The 26,677-nt window shown below is 38.0% G+C and overlaps 1 protein-coding gene across 1 annotated transcript in view; it reads right to left on the bottom strand.

Moving 5' to 3' along the window:
- The window catches only part of LOC141292045 (transmembrane protein 132C), a 190,801-nt gene that overhangs the window by 146,101 nt on the left and 18,023 nt on the right, over positions 1-26,677 (bottom strand). The window contains exon 2 of the mRNA XM_073824015.1: positions 23,557-23,676. Coding sequence (XP_073680116.1) covers positions 23,557-23,676 — 120 coding nt within the window. The remainder of the gene's footprint in view (positions 1-23,556; positions 23,677-26,677) is intronic.

Here is a 26,677-nt window from a genome sequence, read left to right as displayed (position 1 = left end):
ATGCCAGGAGTTTGTATTTGGTTCCTAGGCAGGGGTTTCTGGGAAATGCAGTCCAGGGTGGAGTAACAAAAAAATGGGATGGAGTGCCCTCTAGAGGAGCAGTGACAGTGGCGTTCCAGTGTATGACGTAGGAAGCTGCGATTGTCATGCACCTTTTGTCAGGGAAGCATGGCTCTGTGGTCAGTAGTAAATCACCATCCGAAGTCCAGAGGGCCCCTCTCACGTGAAAAAATCTAAATACGCCCCATAAAAGAAACCCAGGAATCAATGATTGCTGCAGCTGAATAAACAGAAGATTTAACTGCTTTCATTGATTCAACGTGACTAATAAACACATGACTAAGACAATATGTGGTTTATCTGAGTTCTTCTTATTATAATTTTGCCTTATAATAAGGGGGCAGTCATGGCCTGATAGTTAGAGAGTCGGACTTGTAACCAGAAGGTTGCAGGTTCGAGTCTTAGGTCCGGCAGGAATTGTCGGTGGGGGGGAATGAATAACCAGCACTCTCCACCCTCAATACCACGACTGAGGTTAGACCCTTGAGTTATGAAGTCTGGAGTAAAAACATGTTATAAAATGTGGTATTTTCACGTGCTTTCAGACGAAGCAGCATTTACTACACCGAGCTGTAGTTCACAGAGAAGTTACGCAAATTGCTGTCATTTTCGCAGAACGATAGCTTCGATTCCATTATCTAGTGATTAAATTGTCTATGATAATGAATGCGATATTGCGTAGCTTGTCAGTGAACTATGTGTAGTAAATACTGCTCCATCTGAAAGCACATGCTGGAGATTTACTACCGATTTACACAACCGGCTTTACTAACACAATGTGCATGACAATCGCCTTTGATTAATTGTGCAGCCCTAGCTCAGAAGGCCTTTATTAACCCGCTTGAGCCGTGTGGAGCACTTTTTATGATGAATGGGTGCGCTTTTTTGAGCCTCAAAATCTCGACCACCATTCACTGCCATTATAAAGCTGGGAAGAGCCAGGAGTCGCCCAGGACATTTTTAATATGACTCCAATTGCATTTGTCTGAAAGAATAAAGTTATATACACCTAAGGTGGCTTGAGGGTGAGTAAATCATGATGTAATTTTCATTTTTAGGTAAACTATCCCTTTAAATTAAGTGTAGCTTTTATAGTTTCGAAGAAGCTTCTTCAACATTTTGCATGATTGATACTTACACTACCTTTTTTTTTTTTTTTTTGGAAAAAAGCAATTAATATTTTTATTCAATAAGGATGCATTAAATAGTTTAGACAATGTAAGATTTGCAATTTCCACAAACAAATCTAACTCAAATAAATGCTGATATTTTACATTTCTATTTTTCAAAAAAAATCAAATGCATCACTGTTTCCACCAAAATTTTAAACAGCAAAACTGTTTTTAACTTTGACAATATTAGGCATATTAGAATGATTTCTAAAAGATCATGTGACTCTGAAGACTAGAGTTGTGGCTGCTAAAAATCAGTTTGCCATCACAGGATAAATTACGTTTTAAAATACATTAACAGAAAACAGTGATTCTAATTTATAATCATATTTCACAATATTACTGTATTTTTTACCAAAAGAATGCATCCTTGTTAAGCATAAAGAGACTTTCAAAAACATCTTTCCGACCCCAAACATTCGAACAGTCGTGTAAACATATACAAACACACATATGCTCACATGCAGTCACTTTCACAAACCACACTGTTTCCACAGATGGGGTGGCATAAATATGACATCCCACTCTGTATCTGTGTGGGTAGCTGCATGTCACATGCTTGCTTCTTAAATAAGTACAGAAAGGCAGTGAAGACCACAGCACTACTGCAGTGATCCAAAGCACCATCAAACTGTGTGCTGCAGCAGCAGAGCTTCGCTGCCACACATCATCTACAAACAGCTCATATACACTGCACTACCTTTAGTGCCTCCTTATGAAAACACTTGCCTCTGGTCTCATACTACTATGTGATAAATATACACAGACAGAAAAGAAAAATTGCAAATGTAAACTCAGCAATGAGATTAAATGGAGCCTCTTAGTTTTTGTTTTTTTTCCACAAAAAAAATCAGTCAATCACTCTGAAGAGAAGAAAATGTTTGAACCACTGATGTCACATGAACTATTTTAACAATGTCCTAACTACCTTTCTTGAACGTTTCATTTGCGTTGCTGTCTATGCAGGATCAGAAAGCTCTTGATTTCATCAAAAATATCTTAATAGGATTCTTTGCAAAATACCTGAAAAACATATACTGCAAAAAATTTATAGATTCTGTGCTATGAAAGATGAACAAAATCTCCCTCAGTCAGAGTACACACAGACATGGTTTTCTTGACCTCAGTTTGTGCCAAAAAAAATGCTTTGTACAGAACAGTTCAACCCTTTACAAACATATCCACAAACATGAATGAACCAGTCCAGCTAAATCCACAGCCACCGTCACAGTTCCCCAATCACCTCCAGTCATTATTTATGGGATACCAGCGGAGTGAGCCAGAAGCCAAAGTCAACCATTTGCAAGTACCGTCTGCTTGGCTAATTGCGTACATCGTCTTTCATTTAGGGGTGATTGAAGCACAGGAATGGATCCAGCCGGCCCGATGGAGCTTCATCGCTGAAGTTACTCTTTGCCAGCATGGAGAGGCTCAAAAGCCTCCAGAGCCAGCAGCTTTTGATTCGTAAGATGTTGTGAAGTTCTCTTTCCTTGTGTGCTCGTTGGCTGATCTGAGACCATTAAAAATGAAAGGAGCCTGTTGCTGAACCGGGAGCTCTGAGATTCTGGCCTGCATGGTGGAGTAGTTGAGCTAAATGATTCCTGTGTCAGAGAACCTCAAAAGTATCATTCACAGATGCACTTCTAACTCACAGGTTCAGCCATGAGGACGTCGTGGAGTGGTTGTCTGATGAAGGCTCTTCAGCTCAAAGATGGGACCCTTAAGGCCTGTGTGGGAGGTTTTCCACAGGGCACCACCATCACTCACACTTCTGGTCTCCTTAAGTGTGTATATGCATACATACACTAACATATAGGTGCATTAAACCTGTGTGTGTTGGCAATTATGAATCATGGATAACAATTTAAGACAAAAAAGACAGACTACTAATAAAATGACTAATCAGAAAGACTACTAATCAAATGACTAAGTATTTAGCTAGATTAGGCTCTTATTCCTCAGCTGGGATCGTGTAGAGCCCTTTGAAGCTGAATTGAAACTGCAATTTAGACCTTCAACCTGTTGGCTCCCATTAAAGTCCACTATATGGAGAAAAATCCTGAAATGTTTTCGTCAAACACCTTCATTTCTTTTCGACTGAAGAAAGAAAGACAAGAACATTTTGGATGACATAGGGGTGAGTAAACTATCAGGAAATTTTATTCTGGAAGTGAACTAATCTTTTAGGGGGGTTTGAACTTGCAACCTTTCAGTTACAAGTTAAGTATTTACACTGCTTCCTAGATTAAGAGTAAAATACTCACAAACGCAAAACTGAAAAAACTAATTGCAATACACACTTGCTGAATGCTTTTGTATGTCGGTGTCAGAGCAATCTGGCAGACACAGACTGGTCATATGGTCACTTATCTGCATAAACAAACAAATTAATCTAACTAATGCATCAAACAGATTAAGTAAAAACAACATGACCAACTGTAGAATACAAATGATCCTACCAGTTCCATTCTAACAGTACACATCTTACAGTGATTAAATAGTAATTATAAGGATAGCGTGTATATGCAACCCTAGAGAGCACAATCATTATAGAAACACGATTAGTATAATTGACCTTCATTATCAGGAAAATAATGCTGGGCACTTGGGAGCAAACCTAGGCGGAGGGAAATATAATGCCAAAGGTATTAAATTATTGTTAGAGTGTCTCATGCCTGATTTTGTCTAGTCTCAGCCATAGACTGTTGGCTGAACATCTGATACATATGGCACACAAAATTAGAAACACTTCAGGAGTTTCGAAGTTCTCATCACACTGGTTGAAATATACAGGATTAACTCCAAGTTTCAAATAAAAAATTCCTTAATTCGCAAAAAAGTTTTTATGCTCGCTTGAGGTGGTTTTTGACTAGTGCAAAAAAGGGTTTATGTGAATAATGAGAGATAGAACGCATTTGCCAAAAAAAATCATTAATGACCATCAAAAAAGTCATGTGACTTTGGGCTATGAAACAGCATAACTGAACTAACTAGCAGACTGATCTCGTTGCACACCATCTGAAATGTTGTTATGGTCATTCTTAAATGCTCAAGAAAAGTCTGTCGTCAAAGTATTTCTGTATAATTGCCTCCCAGAACTGTCTTACACGACTGTGTTCCCAAACATCAGGCATCCACCTCTATAAGAAATGACTGCATTTATTGGGTTTTTCATGAAAATTATTATATTTAGTGCCTTCTCCTACTTTTCTTAGTGATATTAAGTGCCAGTTTATCAGGAAGTGACCATTTTTGTTCCCTTTGACTCGGATGGAACTGTTCTTATTCGCAAATGTTTTATGCGATATTTCAATTTTGCACACAAGTTAAGTTCGCAACTTTAGATGAAAGCCTGGCTATAGTCTGTTTCAAATATGTCCAAGAGTTTTACACAATGGTCTGTTATTGTGGGGACATTTCCATGCCCCTAAACATGACATCTTCTCTTTTGGGTGGGCTTTGGCCATTCAAAGCAGCCAAGGTTCTCAGACCTTCTGCAGTCAGTATGAAGGTCAGGCTAAACTAGTACACAAACACAAAAGTGTGCTCAAAGCCAACAAGGTCCAGTTGAACATTTCAAACTCTTTTTGTCTGCAGTAACAAACATGCTCAAGGATGTCACAGAGTAACCTAAAACAAGAGGTTTTACCTTGAAATGGTTTTTGAGGGGCAATATTTTTGAATGAAACGATGGTGTTTAATTAGCATTTTCCCTATGACAAATTTGGACTGTGTCAGTGAACTACAAAAAGTAACTATTTGAGCCGTGTGAACACCCTTTACCGTGGAAAAAATATGTTGGACTAGCAATATAATTTGTCCGGCTGATATATCGAAAATTGGCTAGTTGCTAAGAACTTTATTATGGCTGGTTTAATTCATCACCTGAAGACCCTGAGCAGCATAAATAGTCTAATTACACAACTATTCTAATTGAATTATTGAAACTTTATTTCAAGTTATGGATTTAGGCTAAATAAAAACTTAGAATGCAAAAAAAATGCAGAGAACGCAATATGTACTTGTGCTGTCTAATGAATTGATGTCAAACACATTTTTCAAATTCAGAAACACACAAAATCTAACTTGCTTAGGAAATGTTTTAGCCCTAAAGCTTTCCAATTTAAGAAAATACTAAGTGCATGAAAAATGAGGACATGAAATTAGCAAACAAAACTTTAAAAAGTCCTTTATCTATTTTGTCAATTCAACAAAAGTTTTCAGTTTCAAGAGTTTGAGTTATACAACATGGAATGAGAAAGATATTTGGGTTATTCTATCTATTCAAATCCTTCTGACTTCTGTCACATCTGCAGTAGTGATTCATTCCGTGAAGCTGAAAAATAAATATTCTAAGTCTGAAAAACAAACTCATGTTCACCTGTGCAGGTTGGATCGGCCCGTATCTCGAGCGAAAAGCAGTGCGATGTGTTCTGCCTGAAAAGAATTTCGCTGTACAGCCTTCCTGAAAGGTACACGATGCAGTAAAGGAAAACAGCCCTGTGGTTTCCATCCCTTCGGCTGACAGGAGAAGATAATGTATTTTAGATAGAGCTTATACACTGGACCGTGCCGATGTCCATCAGTCGCTGTCCATCAGCCTCGAGTCGATATCCCAGAGAGCCTGAGACATGTTTATTAAAGAGGTGGAGGGGGGGTACAGTTTGCTGTATGCAGGGGGCTGAAATTGGCACGCTTGGAGACCTGGATGGATTCTACACAGTTAATTAAGATAAAACGATTCAATTCAGCAAAGATTGAGTTGCGATTGAGCCCAAGCTGCTCATGGTGGTTGCTCTGATTAGGAGCCAGAAAATGCATTTGCTGAGATTTTGATGCGAGACAATATTCCCGTTTTCAATTACACACACGAACAACCCCCTAACTACCAAAACTGACTCATTTGCATGATTGAAATATAATTACAGCAAGATGAAAAAATGCCTGTGTTTTGTTTGGTGCTACAATTGTGTTTAATTGTTTCTGCTGTTTGTTTTTGCTTTGTCTGCTCACTTGTTTCTTCCATCCAAATTCCAGCAAACACACTCGTACCAATCGATCTCGGGGTCAACGAATAAGGACAAGCTAATTTTTCACATGTGGGATATAAAAGTCCATCTGTTAACGGCATTCTCATTGTAGGAGCACAAAAAATGACTTCTAACTATCAACCCTTAACTATGCTGACAAGGCTGTTCACACAGTATACTTTTTATCATTCCTACGGAGGAAAACTGTAAGCCTGACGCAGGATCCTCCGTGGGAAAAATCGATGGCAAGAATAACACACACAAGCTGCGCAACAATAAGGAAACTAGATGTTCTCTGTCACCATGTCAGAAACCTCTAATGGCGTCTCACAGCTGTTCTTTCTCTCGTGTTGACAGCCGCTGCTCGGCACCATTAACAACTCACTGACGGGCCTCGCTACTCGCCAACCCGGTGATGATTCCACAAGAGCGTGAAAACTGTAATCAATGATAATAATGCTCAATCATTCGCTAAAGCCTTATTAACACCAGTCCCACACTATGTGACTCTATAATATTGAATTGCGTTTAGATTTATGCTCCATGCGTCTGTATTTCTTGACAGCACTCATTCATGATGCATTCCCTCCCACTTTGAGTCACAGTTTGCTGAGCTGCGTCCTTCCTGTCTTTCTCTCAGCGTAGGGGCCACTGCATCGGGCCCTTGTCCCTCAGGGACTACCTTTCAGCTTCTCATCCCTCCTCATCTTCCTCTCTCGGGCTGTCTGATCCATTTCAGTGCCTTCGGTGGCCTTTTCACTGCTAACAGAGTCAGTGTAGATGTCTTCACAAAACAAAACAGACACACGTTCAATGTCTGCGCCGATTCTAAATGTCGACGGCATGCCAGCTATCACCATTTATCATCTAGAGGACGTTGCACGGTTTACTCAATGTTTAGCTCTCATCCATAGTGGTCAATTCTTCTGTAGTGTATCAAACAATCAACAATTGAAGAATATAGATCGTCAATCTAAATATTTTCTCTATAAAAAAAGCACTGCAGTGTTATAAAACAATGCCAGGCACAACTCTGTATATTATATCCCGTCAAAAAGAAGCTTGCTGTGGTTCAGTGATTATGAGCCGTGGTATTTCGATATATGCATTATGCAAAGTGATTACATTATTACCATATTAATTTACATCGTAGTCCAAACAGCATGTCTAAAAATATGGTAACAACACATGTATGGATACATTTTGTTCGTGTGTGTGTGTGTGTGTGTGTGTGTGTGTGTGTGTGTGTGTGTGTGTGTGTGTGTGTGTGTGTGTGTGTGTGTGTGTGTGTAATGCTAATGTTTAGTTTGGAAAATGTCTTTACCTGCAGCGATTCAGTGAGGTGCAGGTTTTGAAATTTATAGCCTAAATATCATCTTCATCGCTGACGATAGAATGCTTTTGCAGGCTATTCCAAATGGTTGAAGGTAAATATCCACATAACCCAGCGCTCTTTTTCTCTAGTGAAAAGTGTCGCGTTACTGTTTTACAGAGAATGAAACCACAGCAAACGATTCGGTGAGCGAGTAACTTTTCTGAACGATTCAGACTGAGTCGCGAACCGCTTGCACGAGTCGTGGAAAAGAACTGACTCAAAAGAACGATTCATTCGCCGAAACAGATAAAAGGACTCTAGGAAATATAGTAAATCGAGAGATTGTGGCATATGGTTTCAACCAATCCTATCGATAAGTAAGCTTTGCTTAAATTACTGGATTCACTAGCCTTATGGGTAGCCTAGCCTTCATGTTAGCTGCTTCGTTTGTTTATTAGGCTATAACATTCTCAGATTAACCAGATAGACAGAGTAGAGAATAAGAATAAAGATATAGCAGACCAACTTTAGTTCTAGAATAAATGTGAACATGCAAAAAAAAAATCACTCACTAAAAAAACAGTTACAGTATTCCTCAAAATGAATAAAAACGGTGAAATTCAACACAAACCTGCAATAATTAAATATGTTAAATAATACAAATATCCTTTATGTATTTAATTCCATTTTATTAACCAATGTCTATGCTGCCGACCTTCGATGATCCAATTCATTCATACTAATAAGCAAAAATTACCTTAAGATAGTCTAACATTTGTTTTCCTTTTATTTATTGCTAAAGAGTTGACATTTTTTCTTCTTTTTTCTTTTCTTTCTACTGTACAGATGTGATTTACTTTTCTATAAGGCTGAGGCTTTTGATGTGAAAAGGCTTTTACATTTGCCAAAAATAGAACTTTTTATATTAAAAACAAACAAGCAAGCCCTGCCCAGATTTAAAAAGTAGCGCAAAAGTAATGTAAAGCGTTACTATACAAAAAAAGTAACTAAGTAACGTAATTACTTACTTTTTTAGGTAGTAACTCAATATTGTAATGCATTACTTTTAAAAGTAACTTTCCCCAACACTGAGTATAAGTTTATATTCCTGTGATGGCAAAACTCAGTTCTAAATGGCAATTACTCCAGTTTTCAGTGTCACATAATGTGATGTGGTCCTCAAGTAACATTTCTTATTATTAAAATCAAATTTGAAAACAGTTGTACTGCTTAATTTTTGTGGAAACCATACAAGCTGAGAATGAACTGATTTTAAAAAGGGGATACTACCTTCAAAGATTAAAAATCTTAGCAGAAGAAAACACTTTCTTCTAGTCCATTCATACGCCCGGAGTCTAGGTTTCCTAGTGTTCATCATTTTAAACATACTTGTCAGAAATATTATTTACTTTGTTGTGTGTAAAACATTTTTAATAAAGGAAAAAATAGCGAAACAGTACCTGAGGATAGCTTTATATCACACCAGAAAATTATAGCTGGTAGTCAAATATCTAATCTACTTTTCCACCTTGAAATTAGAGAAACAAATGCCAGTGGAGAATACCAAGAAGTAAAGGATAACTGCAACTTGATTAACATAGATGGCAAAACCATAATTTATAAGCTTATTAGATGTTGCCATCACATTCATCTTTGTACATTAAGAGGCTCATAACATGGATGGTCAATCTGCACTAGATGAAAATTTCATTTGACAAATTTAAATTAAGGCAGACGAATCAGATTAGCACGTAAAAAGTTGTTGAGAAATAGATGACAATAGAACAAAAGGAAGTAATTATTCTCAGGCGAGCAATTCAATCTCAATTCAATACAACCCCTTGTATTGAAAAAAAAAGGTTTTTAGCTTTCCATTTATACCAATTGGAATTTACTCTGTTTTTATCACTTGCAAAGGTAGTAAGATCATTGGATACAATTCAGCCTTTTTTGTGGCATGCTGAATGCTCTTGTCAATGCTGAAACGAGTTTGACTGTTTTGTCAAACTAGTAGAGCTGTTTTGAGATCCTTAAACAGAATATATCTCATCATTCTTTCAGCTGTGATTTTCAATAAGGTACAAGTCACAGCAAACTGGTGAAAGGAATTGCGCAGGAGCCTGAGTAGTCAAGGAATGTTATAGTTTCTCTTCTTCTTTCAGCGCAGGAAAAACAAGCTAACTGTATAGCAATTAAGCCAAAAAGCCACTTCATACCGCACAATCAAGGACAAGAGGCAATCACGCAAGGCAGGTTGTCCTCCACATCAGTTAGCATGCATAGAGACATGGCACCTTCTCTCCTCCGGCAACAACAAAACGTCCCGCCTTCCTCCTGAGGGGCCAAAGCACTGTGTTTATGGAGATTACATACAGTGGCGGAGAGAGCCCAATTACCCACAGCAAATGTACTGCGTGGAGCCAAATCCACGGCAGCCCACAGCGAAACAAAGTGATTTTACAGCTCAATTTTAATCTGCAGGCTTTGGCCTGGTCTCTGGTTCCCCATGTGGGCCTTTTAAAATCTGATTTATCTTTACGCTTTAAAGCAGACCAGTGGCGGCACCAGCCCCAATGCTTAGTGATGCTTCTGAGGTTTCACCAGCGATAGTGTAGGGTTTAATGAGGTGGTCTGAATACAGAGATGGTGCACAATGGAAATTTTCCCAGGGTGGATGAAAAGTTTGATGGATCAAACCTTAAAAGGTTCATGTGAGCAAGACTTGAAACCTTCCCCTCATAGCAATACGAGAACAGGGGAAATAGTGAATAAATCAGTGTTTGCGAGAAGGTACGAGCAAGGCTACTAACATTGCTTGCTCACTTTTCAGTAGGGTGACAGTAGTCATCATCGGAACACAAATTAAGATATTTTTTATGAAATCCAAAAGCTTTCTGGCCCTGCATAGACAGCAACTGACACGTTCAAGACCCAGATAGGAACTCTAGTAAGGACTTTTCAAAGAAAATAAAAATAATGACTTTATTCAACAATTTTTATACTTTCGTATCAGTCTCCGCCACCATTCACAAGAGTACATAAAACCTACCTGGTCTCACGATGAAAACTTACCTCTGGGAACTTTTTCGCAAGACAAGAAATACGTACCAGGAAGTATATATCACTGCCGTTTTTAACAGAAATGAACACTAGAGGTGGTAAAACAGCGAGCACTTGTAATCGTTTTCATACACAGTTATGATTACAGCTCAATAAGTACTGTTTTTGCATTATTGTAAGGGGTAGGTTTAGGTTTCTAATAGGCAGCTACAGCGGTATCCTTTCTAGTTACAACTCCATATGTTTCACTTTCCGGATGTAACAAGCTTGCTTGGTAGCTTAGGTGACATGGAATTGGACTTAGGATGTGGAATCCTTGGGTACAAACCTGTGAAAAACATGACTGAGCTGAAAGATGAGAGATCGAAAAAACAAGCTAAAACAGCACGCTTGTGATTGCGTTTTTACGTTTCATTCGCTTTTGTCCATACTATCAGGTAGGTTTAATTGTAGTGCAGATGTACGTTATTTTAAAACGTCATGGAGCATTGGAGTTCTGCTACGTTCATGCCATATAGTGATTACCGTAATTTCTAGATGACAATACATGACGTTCTAATCGGAGCTGTTCACATCCTCGGACTCAGAATTATGCCTTTTCTATGGCACTATCTAACACTATCAACGCCTACACAGAGCCTACGTTGGTCAGGTGGTACAGCGGTCATGTGGAACAAGTCAGAGCTCTCAGAAGACTCTCAGTTCACAAGTTGTAATTACAAGTTCTACGAGGCCGTGAACGCTTTTTACAAGTTGGAATCTCGTAAATACGGGAATTCCGATATGGCATGAACGCACCTTATAGCATCACTCAACGGACATTTCAAGTCAAAACTGTGGTGACAGCTATGAAACCAATGTCACAAAACATACCATAGGTACGTTCATCCTTTTAGCGCCACCTAGTGGACATTTCACATAGAATATGTCATAAAGCATATTGCGAAAAAGTTCCCAGAGTTACGTTTTCATCATAAGACCAGGTTGCATAAAAAAGTCTTCATAAACATGTCTGACGATTTCAACAGAGAATGACTTTTTTTTTTTTTTTGTCTCACTTATTTGAACCAGAATATACAGACGATGAACTGAGAGATGAATATTTTATGTCAGAACGCCAGCTCCTGAAACATGTCTGGGTACTCTTGTGAAGACTAACACAGAAGAGAAGAAATTGTTGAATAAAGTCGTTATTTTTGTTTTTATTGGGCACAAAAAGTATTCATGTAGCTTCATAACATTACAGTTGAACCACTGATGTGACATGGACTATTTTATCGATGTCCTTACTACCTTTCTAGGCCTTGAACGTGTCCTGCTGTCTATGCAGGGTCAGAAAGGATTTCATCAAAAATATCTTAGTTTGCGTTTCAAAGATGAACAAAGGTCTTACAGGTTTGGAACGACATGAGTGTGAGTAATTAATGACAGAATTTTCTTTTTTGGGAAAACTATCTCTTTAAGTAAATAGTTCACTCTAGTTTAACTGTGAGTAGCTTGACAAGCTAAAGCAGATTCCCCAACACTGAAACAAATTCTTGGTCATATTGGAGTCTGAGAGCTATTTCGAAGTAGGGATTGACTTTGAAAAAGGAACCATGGTACACTAACCAGGAGGAACCAGAGGGGAGCAGCTGGGAAAGGTAATTGCCTAGTTGGTGCCATGTGAGATGAGTATGGAGGGTGTTGCTTTATCTGTGGGCTGTAATATAGGAGGAAAAGGTGGAGGAAGCACAGAAGTAGAGAAGCAATTCGCTTTCATTTAGATTTAGGCTGCCTGAACCCAAGTGAACCCTGCTTACCGCTGTTAATTAAATCTGAGAGAGAGGTGAAGGGCAAAGAGGAGGGTCAGAGCAGGACGGTAGGTAAGAGGAGGGGAAGCTAGTGTGATCTTATCGGGGAGCACAGTCCGTTCTTTGGCAACGAATAATGGAAATGAAGCAGAGGTCAGCAAGTTTTCCCAACGAGTTCAGGCCTCCTGCTGGCATGAGCATTAACTTTACTATGGAAGCAGCGGGAGAGAGGGGATAATGGTGTAAAGATAATTGCTGGACTGTACTTATCCATGTCAAATCATAAATTCAGAGCTTGAGCTGCAGTTTCAAAACAAGTGAGAGTTTAAAAATGCAGAGTTTGTTAAACACACACACACACACACACACACACACACACACACACACACAGACATACTTTGAATGAAGTTCACAGAATGTTGAGTGAAATGTATTTTATCCATATGGTGATCCTAATTGCAGTACATCTGAATAATATAACAAGTAAAATAAATGTAAGAATGCCTATTGCCTAAAGCCTGTATTTTTCATGCTAAGCTTTGGTTTTATTCTGATTAGCATGCAAGATTCAGTGTGATATATAATTATTTGTTATTATATTTCGCAGGGGTTAAAAAGAGTACCGAGATGAAACATGAGCTTAAATTAAAGGTGGGCTCTGTACGTCGAGCGTTTTATGAAATTGGAATGGATATAGAAATTGCATAAGAATTCAGCTGAAAGTGTCCAATATGCTTTGAAAAACTCCTGTTGCTATTACCATATGAAATGGACTGCTAAATGATCACCGTCGACAGCAACTGATGTCTCTAAAAGGGTCTAAACATTTTGTTCCTGAATTCAGTTTGCAGAAGATTATCCATTTTTAGGGGTGAATGCCTTCTAAAATATATCTGCTGCATGATTGTAGAGAGAAAAATCTCAATTCTACAGCTGAAAACGGAGAAGCTTTAGGCGCAATTTATTTCCCTAAGGCAACGTTGCTGAAAATTGGCAAATGGCTTTAGAACCCTGACAAATGTAGATGGTTTCAATTTTTCAGATTTTTAAAACATGTTAGTTTTAGGCAGATTCAATATTTTTGACTTCTGAGGCCAGACACATAATTGCTTCAGAAGTTTAAAAGCGGTTTCTTCTTTTGAAATGTATCGTCTGATTGGGGAGATTTTTTGATAAGCCTCTTACTGAGGATGAGAACTGCCTTTAAAAATATCTTTGCTTAATTCCCAAAAGAAAACTACATGCGTTTGCATCTAATCCTGCAAAACATTTCAAGCAATGATCCATTACAGGTGAATATGTTGACTACTCACTCTTCTCTTTTCAGAGCTGTCAAACAAGTCTTCGTCAAGCTAACATTCAAAGACTTTCAAATGCTATTCTAATTATAAATTGAAGATGTAAGAACTTATTTGAATTCAACTACATTTTAATTCTACTTCCATATATTCAGTGTAGTGATAATGAGTGTTTGTTAATATACAGATTATGATATCCAGTCCAATGGTTTTTACCATTTTACCATAGTTCACTTTCTGAACAAAAATTTACAGATAATGTACTCACCCCCTTGTCATTCCAAGATGTTCATGTCTTTCTTTCTTCAGTTGTAAGGAAATTATGTTTTTTGAGGAAAACATTTCAGGATTTCTCTCCGTATAATGGACTTCTATGGTGCCCCGAGTTTGAACTTCCAAAATGCAGCTTCAAAGGGCTCTAAACTATTACAGCCGAGGAAAGAAGGGCCTTATCTAGCAAAACGATCGGTTATTTTCTAAAAAAAAATTACAATTTATATACTTTTTAACCTCAAATGCTAGTCTTGTTGAGCTCTGTGTGTACTCTGTGTAGAGATTAAAAGGTATGTAAATTGTGAATGTTTTTAGAAAATAACAAATCGTTTCGCTAGATAAGACCCTTCTTCCTCAGCTGGGATCATTCAGAGCCCTTTGAAGCTGCATTTTGGAAGTTCAAACTCGGGGGCACCATAGAAGTCCATTATATGGAAAGAAATCCTGAAATGTTTTCCTCAAAAAACATCATTTCTTTACGACTGAAGAAAGAAAGACATGAACATCTTGGATGACAAGGGGGTGAGTACATTATCTGTAAATTTTTGTTCTGAAAGTTAACTACTCCTGTGACTCATATATTTCATATTCTGTTTATTAATTTCAGAAGCTGTTTTTGTGCATTGATGAACAATCATCTTCTCTAACAGGAACCCTACAGTGTGTTCTGCTTTACTCACATGTGAAATTCTGATTATTATTTTTTTTTAATATGCATAATTTGAAGGCACAATTCACTCCCTTTGCCTTGCCTTTGCCTGTTGTCTGTCTAAAAAATGATGTACCCTTTGATTAAGGCTGCTGAGTTGTTTGTCATCCCATCACAGCATGTCGATCGCCAGGACCCTCGCAGTGAAAGCAACAAGATACTTGGAACAAGAAGCGAGAAGAGAAAGAGAATGGAGCTGTCGGGGGGAGATAGAGGTGTGATCTGATCCCTCATTCCTTCTGGCTGAGTTTGGAAAGAGAGCGAGATGGTGGGAGACTTGTTTGACTAATGCTCTGTTAGCTAATGTGTCCAGACCACCCACTGAGCAGCACCCGTCTGTCTGGCTCTGATGTTGTCTTGTAGTAGTGATGTGTGCTCAGTTGCATGAGCCCAGCACCCTCAGACCCTATTCTGGGGAGGCGCGTGCGATACACCCACCGCTAACAGCAAGCTGGTAGGAGTCTGCTCAGGCTTTCATGATAATGTATGCATTTTTCTGCTGCTTTACACAGCCAGATGCAAGCCGTCAGGTTTTTTTTTATTTTCGTTCGCATGAGAGCAGATCTTTTTTGCAAGGTTGCCATAATGTTCTCCTTACTCAAACTGCTCGAATTGGAAGTTTGGACCACAGATGAGCTCTGATGTAATATGATGCAAACTGTAAATTGTACTTTGAAGAACACAAACATCTGTTGTTGTATCTCCAGAGATTAGAAGTGTAATGTCTTGTTTAGTACCACAGGAAAACCTGCCGTGAACATGAAAGTGAAATGGCTCACTATCAAAAATTACGGTGCACAGTTCACTTCTACAACTCTTGCTGAAACCTTGCTGCCTGCTACCTAGGTGGCTTCCTTCTATGCAGCATTCTAACTAAAATGGAACCTGATATAATCCCTACAAAAAGCTCTTCTACATTTATAGGTCACTTGTCAATATGCACTCTAAATGCTGGGTTATTTGGCAACCCAGCACTGATAAATATTGGACAGAACACATGCTGGGTTATTTTGACCCAGCTTGTTGGTTTTATACATTAACCCATTTGCTGCATTGCTTTTTTATATCGTGCTGGGTCAGTCAACCTATTGAAGTTTTTTCATTTTAAATAATAAAAAATACACTCTAAAATCTGTTTTATATAATATAGGACAAAAACCAAATGTTTTATTTGTCAAGTTAGTCTTTTACTATTATAAAATCCTAAATAACAGAACGTGTGATGATTTAGGACGTGACAGGAGCAAAAAAGAGCTGCCAATGGGAATCTGTTTTAAGAAAACTGCTATCAGTACACTGTAAAAAGTTGTCACCAGTTTCAACTCAAAAACATAAGTTCAACAGCTGCCTTAACATTTTTAAGTTAAATTAACATAAAACTACAAATACGTTCAACTCATAAGTTAAATCAACTTAAAAGTACAAATCATTTTAATTAATTTTATTGCCGTGAGTTGAAATAACTTAAAGTTTTAAGTTGATTTAACTTAAAATTTTAAGGCAGCTGCTGAACTTAAGTTTTTAAGTTGAAACTAGTGAAATCTTTTTTACAGTGTAGGCTGTTCCAGTTTATTAAATTACTTTAAGTTTACATCAAAAACAGCTTTACCTCGTGCCATTTTTTTCTGTCAGACACTTAAGTTTCAACCCGTCAAATGCATAGCGCGACCACTTCTGCAACAATGGCGCATTAGGTCAATAGAGCTCCTATTGTAGTCAGTGGAGAGCACGGAAACTTTGTTACATATAACAGCGAAGTGAACGTTGCGCCGGCGCAACCGTGGAAGTTTCACCTCCCACGTTCACTTAAGATCCAGTGAATTCTGGGTTTGTATAAGGCTAGCGTTCCAAGCAGACGTTAGCTGTGACGTACCTTTAAACGAAAAAGGAAAATGTGAGACATACAGACGGTTTCCTATTTATGCAGTAATAATTTAAGGAGGTTAAACATTTGTATCGACAGTAAAAATGACCCAGCAGCTGAGTTACAGAAAAACGACCCAGCACCTGGGTAAAACATATTTAAAAACAACCCAATGAAATGACCCAACAGGCTGAACCCAGCATGAGGCACCGTTCACACAGAAGTCACTTCTTTAGCAAGCAGCTTTATGTTGAACTCAAGGAAAATCTGTGCAGGAAACTTTTTCATAGTAAATGTGACAGCACCTTTATATACCTTTATGTATAATGAACATGTCTTTCATTTTGTTTCAGTTGGGATTTTTTCACATAGCTTACAATGCATTGTAGGATTCCCTTCTTTGTGAAAAATACATATTTGTATACATATGTATATATATGTGTGCATATATATATATATATATATATATATATATATATATGTGTGTGTGTGTGTGTGTGTGTGCACCTGGTATTCATCACGTTGTGGGGACCAAATGTCCCCACAAGGATAGGAATACCAGTAGATTTTGACCTTGTGGGGACACTTCTCAGGTCCCCATGAGGAAACAGGCTTATAAATCATGCACAATGAGTTTTTTTGATGAAGTAAAAGTAGCACAATCTCCTGTGAGGGCTAGGTTTAGGTGTAGGGTAGGTGTAGGGCGATATAAAGTACGGTTTGTACAGTATAAAAACCATTACGCCTATGGAATGTCCCCATAAAACATGTAAACCCAACATGTGTGTGTGTGTGTGTGTGTGTGTGTGTGTGTGTGTGTGTGTGTGTGTGTGTGTGTGTGTGTGTGTGTGTGTGTGTGTGTGTGTGTGTGTACAAATGCTGGGTTAAAAACAACCCAGCGCTGGGCAAAATATGGACAAACCCAGCAATTGGGTTGTTTTGACCCAGCAGTTGGGTTAAATGTTTAACCTAACCTTCTGAGTAGTTGTATAGCTATATTATATATTACTATATGGCCTAAAATAAACCCAAAATAGGTTGTAAAAATCAGACACATATTCGTTATCTTGTTTTAAGTACATTGTGGGCACAATTTACTTATCCGTTTGTATTCGTTGAATGATTTTGCACCCTCGTTGTAAATATGCTATATCCCCATCCCAGTCCTGTCACCTTTTATTCATAACAGCAGCATTATAGGTCTTCTCACTATGCAAAAAGGACATAGTTTTATGAAATTGTGGACAGGGTTTAGTAAAACGTACCCACAGTTTCACAAAAATGGAGCGAAGGAAAAAATTATAAATTGTGCTGACATATTAGTAAGTCATGGGAAAAATTGTCAATTCGTGGCCAGGATATAAAACAGGGTTCCTATGTAACAGTATTATCTGTTCCGATATTATCGATATGAAACGATAGGTCTTCCGGGCAAAAAGTGCAGTTTTTAAAATATAGGGTTGCACGGTACACCGGTAGCCTACTACGGTAGTATCGCGATACTAAAGCTTAAAAATACCCGCGGTGCTATTGCATTTTTGAAACGGTACTATCGTCCACACGGTAGTACCGTGAGATATGTTGTATGCACGGCAGGAACACGTTAAAACGTTCACATGCAGGCCAGCAGAAACATTACGTTATAAATTGATTGCTAAAATGTCGTTCTACTGTGCTTTGTGTAATACAGGCTGTCTCTACGCTTTATATGGTATTCAGTGTTTCCCAAAGTGTTTTTTTATTTACCCACTCTTAGAACACGTGTAATAATTAGTTTCTGGAAGCATCTTTGCGAGCAGGAATGCAATTCCATTCATTAACATAGTGGCTTTACTCTTGGTTCTTATCAATCATTGTATATATATTTTTTTCAACATTATAAATCAATACGTTTTAATATACAAGATGATAACTTGGAAATTTCAAGATATGCGAGCAAAAAATGCTCCTTCAGCAAGACGAGCAAGATGTTTTTGTTTCGTTTCTGTGTTCGAATCCGAATGCGCGTTGGTTTGGGCGAATCACTGATTCACTAAGGCATTCTGAAAACAGTCATTTGATTCACTCCTGAATGATTCAGACATTTTGAAAGAATCGTTTGAACGACTCAGTGATTCAATCATGAACACTGTTGCCACCTGCTGGCGGTTTTAAGTTTCCCATCATATTCAGAGTTTTGTATTTAAAACATTAATCTTATACCATTATTTATGCAATCCTAAGTACAGTCTAAATGTATAGACGTTTTTCCTGAACACGGAAGTAAGTCCGACTCTTAACTGAAAGAATGCTTTGCATTTCCGGTCTGCATTGTTTCTAGTCAAATTAGGGTATATTCCGAGCTAATAAACTAATGTTAAACCTATTAAAATGTTTTTAAAAAGCACATGGCTCCATAGCGCCATCACTTGGCAATGTCGCAATGACCGTCATTTGTCAGTGCCTCACTTTAATGAGTGTGTAGATGACACGAATCAGCGGACGTTAGCTACATTAAAAACATATGGAGGCTATTTGAATGGGTTCCTATGGAAACCGGAACAGAAAAGCATTCAATCTGACGTTAGAATTCGTAATGGCGGCGCTCATCGTTTACTCAGGAAAAAGGTCTATAAATACCACATCTAAATGTCACTCCATAAAGCTTCTGTGCAGTGCTCAGATGAGTTTTGAACATGATTTTTAATGGATAACAGTAGCCAGCCATTCATTCACATTGATGAAGTATTCAGAGAAAAATCTTGTCTGTTTTCATTTACATCTTTTTATTAATGAAATTTTGATTCATTTTGTAGAATTGAATTTTAAATGAATGAATACTGCATGGTATCGTGATACTACTCAGTATCGTGATTAGGGATGGGAATTGATAAGATTTTTACGATTCCAATTCCATTTTCGATTCTGCTTAACGATTCGATTCTTTATCGATTCCCTTATCGATTCTCATCTGGAAGAAAAGGGACAACAAATTGTTGATTAGCATAGTTAAACTGTCTCTGTTTGGGGCTTTGTACTTAGGGCTGAGAATCTTTGTCATCTCCCTAGAAAATATATAATGGGAATGAATGAGTCCTGCAGCTTTATTAGCCGAGGACAGGCTAACGTTGTTGCTGCTGCTGCCGCTGCTGGGTCCGGAGCGGATCGAAAACGCAACATTCTTTTATTGTTATTGCATGCTGTGTGCGCAAATGTTTTAGCATGTTAGTGGTATTTCCTCCCTTTGAGGAAATATCTACGCTGCGAGTATTGCAAGTTGCCCTATTTTCGTCTTTTTTGGTGAAATACTACCAGACTTTTGAGCGTTTGTTCCGCTTAGGCGCCAGTGCTTATTGACTGAGCGTAAGCTACGCAATGCGCGTGATGACGTCATTCGTGCCCACTGGAATCGTTAAGGGAATCGTTTGCAAAATGGAATTGAAACACTGGGAACCGGTTCTCAACAAGAACCGGTTTTCGATTCCCATCCCTAATCGTGATACTTCAACTGGTATATCGTAAGTCATTTTTATGGTATCCTGACAACCCTATTAAAATATATTTAAACTTTTTATTCTAATATGAAAAGTTGTGTTTAGGCCCATTATGCTTTGACATAGTATCTGTCAAACTAACTAAAACCGAAAGCACAGTATGGCTTAATCCCTTCATGAAGTCTGTTTTCGCTGCGCATTTTACAACGAAGCGTGCACGTTTAGGCAATCAGCTCGTGATCCAGTGTTTTCTGTGCCTCTGAACAGCTCAGTTCGCAGTGAATGAATGCAGTGAACTCGTTTATTGCATGTGCTGAGTTTAGCATGTGTTTGGGAATGCAACGGCCACTAGTTATGCTTTATTTTCGCGGCAGATGATTACAGCATTTCACTAGATTTACTAGATTTCACTAGATTAGATTTAGGTTTTCATAGTTAAGATTATGGGTTGGAGCTCTTAATTTTGAACTCTCAAAGTGCATTAGATAGAATAATTTAACTTTAAAATGTACAACATTTTTCATTTGTCTTTTTTTTTTTTAATATCGAAATAATATTGCATCGTTACATACCCAGTTCCTACATTTTCTATTTTGAAATTTCCAATTTTTCCAGGTTCAAATTTCCAAACCTCTCATTAGATTTTCAGACCATATTTAACATAAATTGTTCATACAGGATTATTTTCAGCTTTGTATTTGGCATGTAGTACAGTCACCTGTAAATATAAACAACACACAGAGCTCCTACAATAAAAAATAATAAAAATACAGACTTTTGAGTGCACACAAGAAACATTTTGTGCCCTTGAGAAACTATGCGCATGTGTATTTCCTTCCTGTGCATGACTGCTATCTTACTACGAATAAAACGAGTGCATAGATGCACATGATTTAACAGAGATCTACTTGCTCAAAATTTGGCTTTCCAATATGGTAGAACCTCTAATATCAAAGCCTAATGTCCAATTTAACACATCCTCTTTGGCAGCAAAGAAACAATGACACGGAATGGGTGCAATGTGTGCATTGTCCTATTTGCCAAGTTTAAGGGTCTATAATAAAAATACTGGTACTGTAAAAAATGTTCAAAATGTGGCTTTTATCAGGGCAGTATGTCATATTTCAAAGCTTTAGATCTCTTTAGCGCATACTCTGTGATGGCCAAGAAACACCGCAACATAGACTGATGCCGCAATACGCAATAGGTGACTCAGTGTGCATTGTCCTATTTTCTACGTTTAATGGTTTCTTATGTGCACACGAAAGTCTGTATTTTTCTTATTTTTGCAAAGGTCACTGAGGCTCTGTAATACAGTGCTAAGAATATCATGAGAAGAAACCCAAAGCGCTTATAACTTGCATTTTACATAATGAAAAAGTGCACCTTGAATTCATTCAGTCGTATTTGACAATCCACCCAAGATGGCGGACAAAGAAAAAGAAATGTCTATTGTAAATATACTTCATTATTGTATAGTACGATTCATGATACCTTCAACTGCTCACAAGTTACCATCACAAGTTATTTTGCTTGCAACACACCCGTACAGAAGAACGAAATGAGAGGTTGTCAAGACTGTCAAGACTTTTCTCTAACAATATATCAACACAGACGTTCACAGCAATGATTATTATACTTCAGCTAATCATTTTTGAGGTCTAAATCGCCATCCTCAAGCCGAGGTTGTCAGATTGACACTTATTTATTTGGACCGTGTTCAACAAAACACCGTCCCTGCGTTTATTTTTATTGATGTCAAGCAGGAAGCGCCATACGGTTGCTGGCAGCCACCCTGAATTATGAGGGAGGTGATTACAGCCCCTCTCTCGCTCTCTCCATAGCCAAAGATCAGTGAGACAGAGAAAGACAGCTCTTGTAATCACTCTTAATAGTCTTGTTGTTTGTGTGAGTGTGCGTGGTAATGATGCTGGCACTTCAGCATGGGCTCACAGGGGACCCACTATTGTTTCATCGTCTCACTGCCTTTCAAATGGCACCACAACAGGTGCCTCTGTGAGGTTTCTAGTCAGTTAATGCATTAAATTAAGGCTGGGTTTTTTTTTTTTTTTTGGCTTTCTATATCATTGCTTAATCACACCGATGGATCTAATGACCATGAATTGATCTAAAGTGGACCAATCACTGTAATGTACTACTGGATTCCATGTTTATGGCCTCGACTCCATGTTATGATCCTCATAAAGTTTCTCATGATGGCTCAAAGTGCTGCCTGCTAAATTAATGATGTGAATCTTCTTGTTCTTTCGGCATCAAAGCCTCTTGTTTTACATACTTCTTTGTTTCATTGTGTGACTTGAACAAGACTGTCTCTAACCATTTGAGTAATTCAAGCATAGTCAGTGCCGTGTTGATATTGAGCCAGCTCAGCATGCCAGACAAATCAAACCTAAAACGGAGAGTGTATATGACACAGGAAATTCATCCTCAATAGAATTAGAGTGATTCATTCTCCACAAAAAATGATTCACACATATATTTTTGGAGCAAAGCAAGGATGACGTCCACGGAAATTCATGTTTCCTATTACTGAATGTAATAAACTATTTTTATGTGAGATTACATGTGACATTTTCCTAACCTTTTGACCTGAATCTTCTCTTCCAGAAGAGTAATATAGCTCTGAAAGGTGCAGAATGAGGATATACATCTAATTTAGTCAATCGTGATAAAAGTGTATTTAACAGCTGCTTACCTCAACAACATGGTGATTTGTCTGGCATCTAAAATACATTTATTTGTGTTCATTTATAACTAACTTCATAAATATGTAGACTGGAAGAACACGCCAAATCTGTCTACCTACATTATACTCAAAGATTATATGAACACAGTCAATGTGTAACAGTATGAGGTGGAATGAACTAGTCTTAGTGGCAGAACTTTATTAAAATTTCATTCCAAACATGTATGAGTTTATTTCCTTTGTGGAATTCAAAAGAAGATATTCTGAAGAAAATTGACTTTCAGTGTATGAGGACAAAAACTATCTTCTGTGTTCTTTCTGTGGAACAGGTTTGGAACAACATGAAGGTGAGTAATTGATTTTTAAATGCTTAAATCCTGAGGAATGCTTAATGACAAGCTGTAATGTAAAAACAAATGTAAAGGTCCCAAATTACAAAGCATTTGAAGAGTTTTACTGCAGCCTGTTTTTAATTTCTAAGCAGTGTCATTAGTTTTCATCACTCTTCTAGTTTAAAATCCATATAGTAATTGTGTATTCAGCACATTTAACCATGGCCATTCAGAACCCACCTTCAATTGCTTTACAACCGGTCATCAATTACATGTCAAGAGCACCTCTGGCAATCTGTAATCATTGATTCACAGACCATGAAGTAGCACCTTTTACACAATAATAACCACTATGTGTTAAAGAACCGAGCTGGTGCATTTATTACTATACACATAAGAATTTAACGTGGAAAGTGAACGATCTAGCATGCAGGTCTTCACCTGTTACTGCCGCGCTCTGACAGACTTACCTCTGCAAAGCATGAACAATATGAGCCCAGCTGGGCTGAGACGCAGCATCTTCAGTTCCTCTGAAGTTGGTCGGGGATGGAGAAGGGAACGGGTCGGTGTTTTCCCACCGACAAATCTTCCTTAAGGTCTACAGGACGATAAACACAGCCTTCATCTTTTTAAAAGCGAGAAACAGGGTGGCGTTTAGATGTTTCCCCCTCCAAGCATCTCAAAACGAGTCTCTCCCGCGGTGCAGAAACGTACTAAACGTTGTCATCTTGACAGCCACGGTCTATTTCGTGGGTTTTATATGTCTTCTGAAGTGTCTGAAAGCACCTCAAACATTAGAAATATGGAAGTGACATTCCCTGGGAAGTCACTGGTTTGTAGTTCCGCGCCACAAGTGTTTTTTAAAAGCAGTCTGGTAGTCGTGGATGTGTGATCCGTCTAAATAAGCCTCACTTCGCACAGCTGTGTGGAGAATCTCAGAGGAAAGTTGAACATCGCTTGTGAGGCTCGCCAGCGCTTCATAATGATGCCAAATCCACTGTAATTCCAGAAGACGTGAGGGGTTACAAATAAAGTGACTTTTAATAGACAATATCAGTGATTAAGAAACAATTACGCTTCTACGTTACGGTATTATTTTATGTTAACAAGTCATTACTTAGAAGAAAAAATATAGCTATAGCTTTACCCCGGGTTTCCACAATTATTAATACACTTTAAGAAATGCAACTGTAGTCCAGTCGTCGGTCTGTATCGCCCGTCACAGTTTTGATGCCGAAAAACAAGCCATAAACTTCAAGAATGTGAGGAAAGAAGTAATAAAAATAATTTGTACTGTTGAAAATGCATTGAAAATGCTCCTTTCTCTCATCCATGAAGCCCACACTGAATATCCCTCGTGCTTTCGTCTGCTCTTTGGGTTCCGCAGCGACAAGCACAGTGAGTCATGATACTGGTGCTCTCTCTCTCTCTCTCTCTCTCTCTCTCTCTCTCTCTTTCTCTGACTGGCAAATGCTGCTAAACTGGGAGGGTGGCGTAAGAATTTCAATTTAAACTTCAAAGTACTTTATTTCCATGATTGTTTTAAAGCTTCAGCATACACAAGAAGCAGAAAAAAACTAAAAGCACAAATAATAACAATGTCGCCTAGCCTACAATAAAATAAGAATTGATATAGTTTGCTAGCGATGTGTACTTGTTTATGCATTCGCCTTAAAAAAGGATATGTGCTTGTAAAACATGTTCACCTGTTGTAAAAGCATTTATTGACTATCGTCAGTAGATTAATCGATCAATATGTCTAAAACCTGAGGGACGACGGAACCTTGAAGCTAGATGGAATGTGTTGTAAGTATACGTTACAAATGATCCTATCCCATTGTAGTGAGATATTATGGTGGTTATGTTATAATAAGAGTCACGGTGCAGGTTTTAATGTAGTTATTGAGTGATTGGACCTTGGACTATTGCACTGCATTTACCTCAACAAGCGCGACATTGCCCTCTAGTGGTCAAACTCATGTCCTTGTGATTTTTTTTCCATGCCATTGGTGGCATGCTGATACAAAAAGCGCCGATTTAAAACGGCACAAGGTTTAGTATAAGTGTTAATACAGTTGTAAATTAAATATTTGCATTGAGGGTTGTTGAAAATCATCCATTACATAACCTACAGATAGCATACAGATTCACACCCACATTACCTCAAACACTGTACTTTTAATGTTTTTTTTTTAAGGTTGAAAACTTAAATATATTTGAATTAAATATATTATATAAATATATTTATATAAATATAAATATATATATGAACTTAAATATATTTAAATGTCACCACATAGATCCTCTGTGCACATAGTGTGAATGAATAGTGTGTTTTTGTTACTTAACTCGCTTCTCGTCGCAGTTAGAGATTTTGAATAATGTTTCCCCCAGACATGAGGGAAAGACTGAGAGGATGGAGACAAAACAGCTCGCAAGTTTCTGCGTCTGTATAAAGCTCATGAATATTTAATGAGGTAAACATTGAGACAGATTGTGATTGTCTTTTGCTAAAAAACTCAATTTGCGTAGCACAATATTGTTTGTAAAGATAAAAGTTTAAGAATTGCCTTTGAATTTCTTATTCATCTTTTATGGGTGTGGCTTCATCGGTGGTCTCATCGGCGTCCAGCTATTTTAACTGTACAAAAAGCATTCGGTTTTACTGCTTGATATTACAAATAGGTGTGTTTTACCTTGTTATTTTAATGTATTATCTTAATTATGAAGACAGTTTAGTGTTTTCACGACACATCATCAATCGACCATACTGGCGGCAATGAATATAAACAATGCCACTGAACCGAACGAAACTTGCATATTTCGCTGATTATTGCTTGTTTTGGGCTGTACTAATCAGTCAGACTGGGAAAAACATTTGGAGTACTATATACTGCCAAAAGTTGTAGAAAATCATGTAGAAGAGTGCAAAAAACTGTCTGAGGAACAAAAGGCGTTTGTGGTTGGCCAAACTGAACCAGGATTTCCAGGCCAAGAATCTTGACAACATTCATGTTTGTTTTTATCATTTCCAGTCAGGTAGGTGAAATATTATGCTAATATCTTAATTAATAACCCTTGTATGTATCTTTACCACCTATTATCTTTAGTTTGTCAAAACATTTACCCTTTCCTGCTTACTAAGTCCATGGTTTAGCAGCTTCCCCACGCACGTTTTTTATGTGATTTAGACAGCAAAAATTAGCAGAACAACGTATTCAGTAGCACATTAACATTGCAATCCATGCTGTTGTTTACATCCGAGTATTGCCAAAATGGCCTCGCATCTGGGTAACTGACCAAATTGTGATGTAAAAGCAAACCCTCTAGTCTAAAATTCACTTCAATTCATATCAATTACAGCTAAAGTGAATTAAAATCATTCTCATCTTGGAACCGAACAGTCCATCAAAGACACTTTTCTTCCTACAGGTTGGATGTTTAATGTGGCCCACTGCGGGGTTCTGGCTTTAACCTTGTACTTACTCACTCCATGCAGAATAGAGATATTGACAGCAAGAGTAGCTGATGACTCCCCTACTGCTCAAGTCAGCAATTACTGTCAGTTCACAGAGGGAAGATGAGTGTTGA

This window comes from Garra rufa, chromosome 19, assembly GCF_049309525.1.
Source record: "Garra rufa chromosome 19, GarRuf1.0, whole genome shotgun sequence".
In the NCBI taxonomy this organism is placed as follows: domain Eukaryota; kingdom Metazoa; phylum Chordata; class Actinopteri; order Cypriniformes; family Cyprinidae; genus Garra; species Garra rufa.
This window is presented reverse-complemented; position numbering and strand designations above follow the sequence as displayed.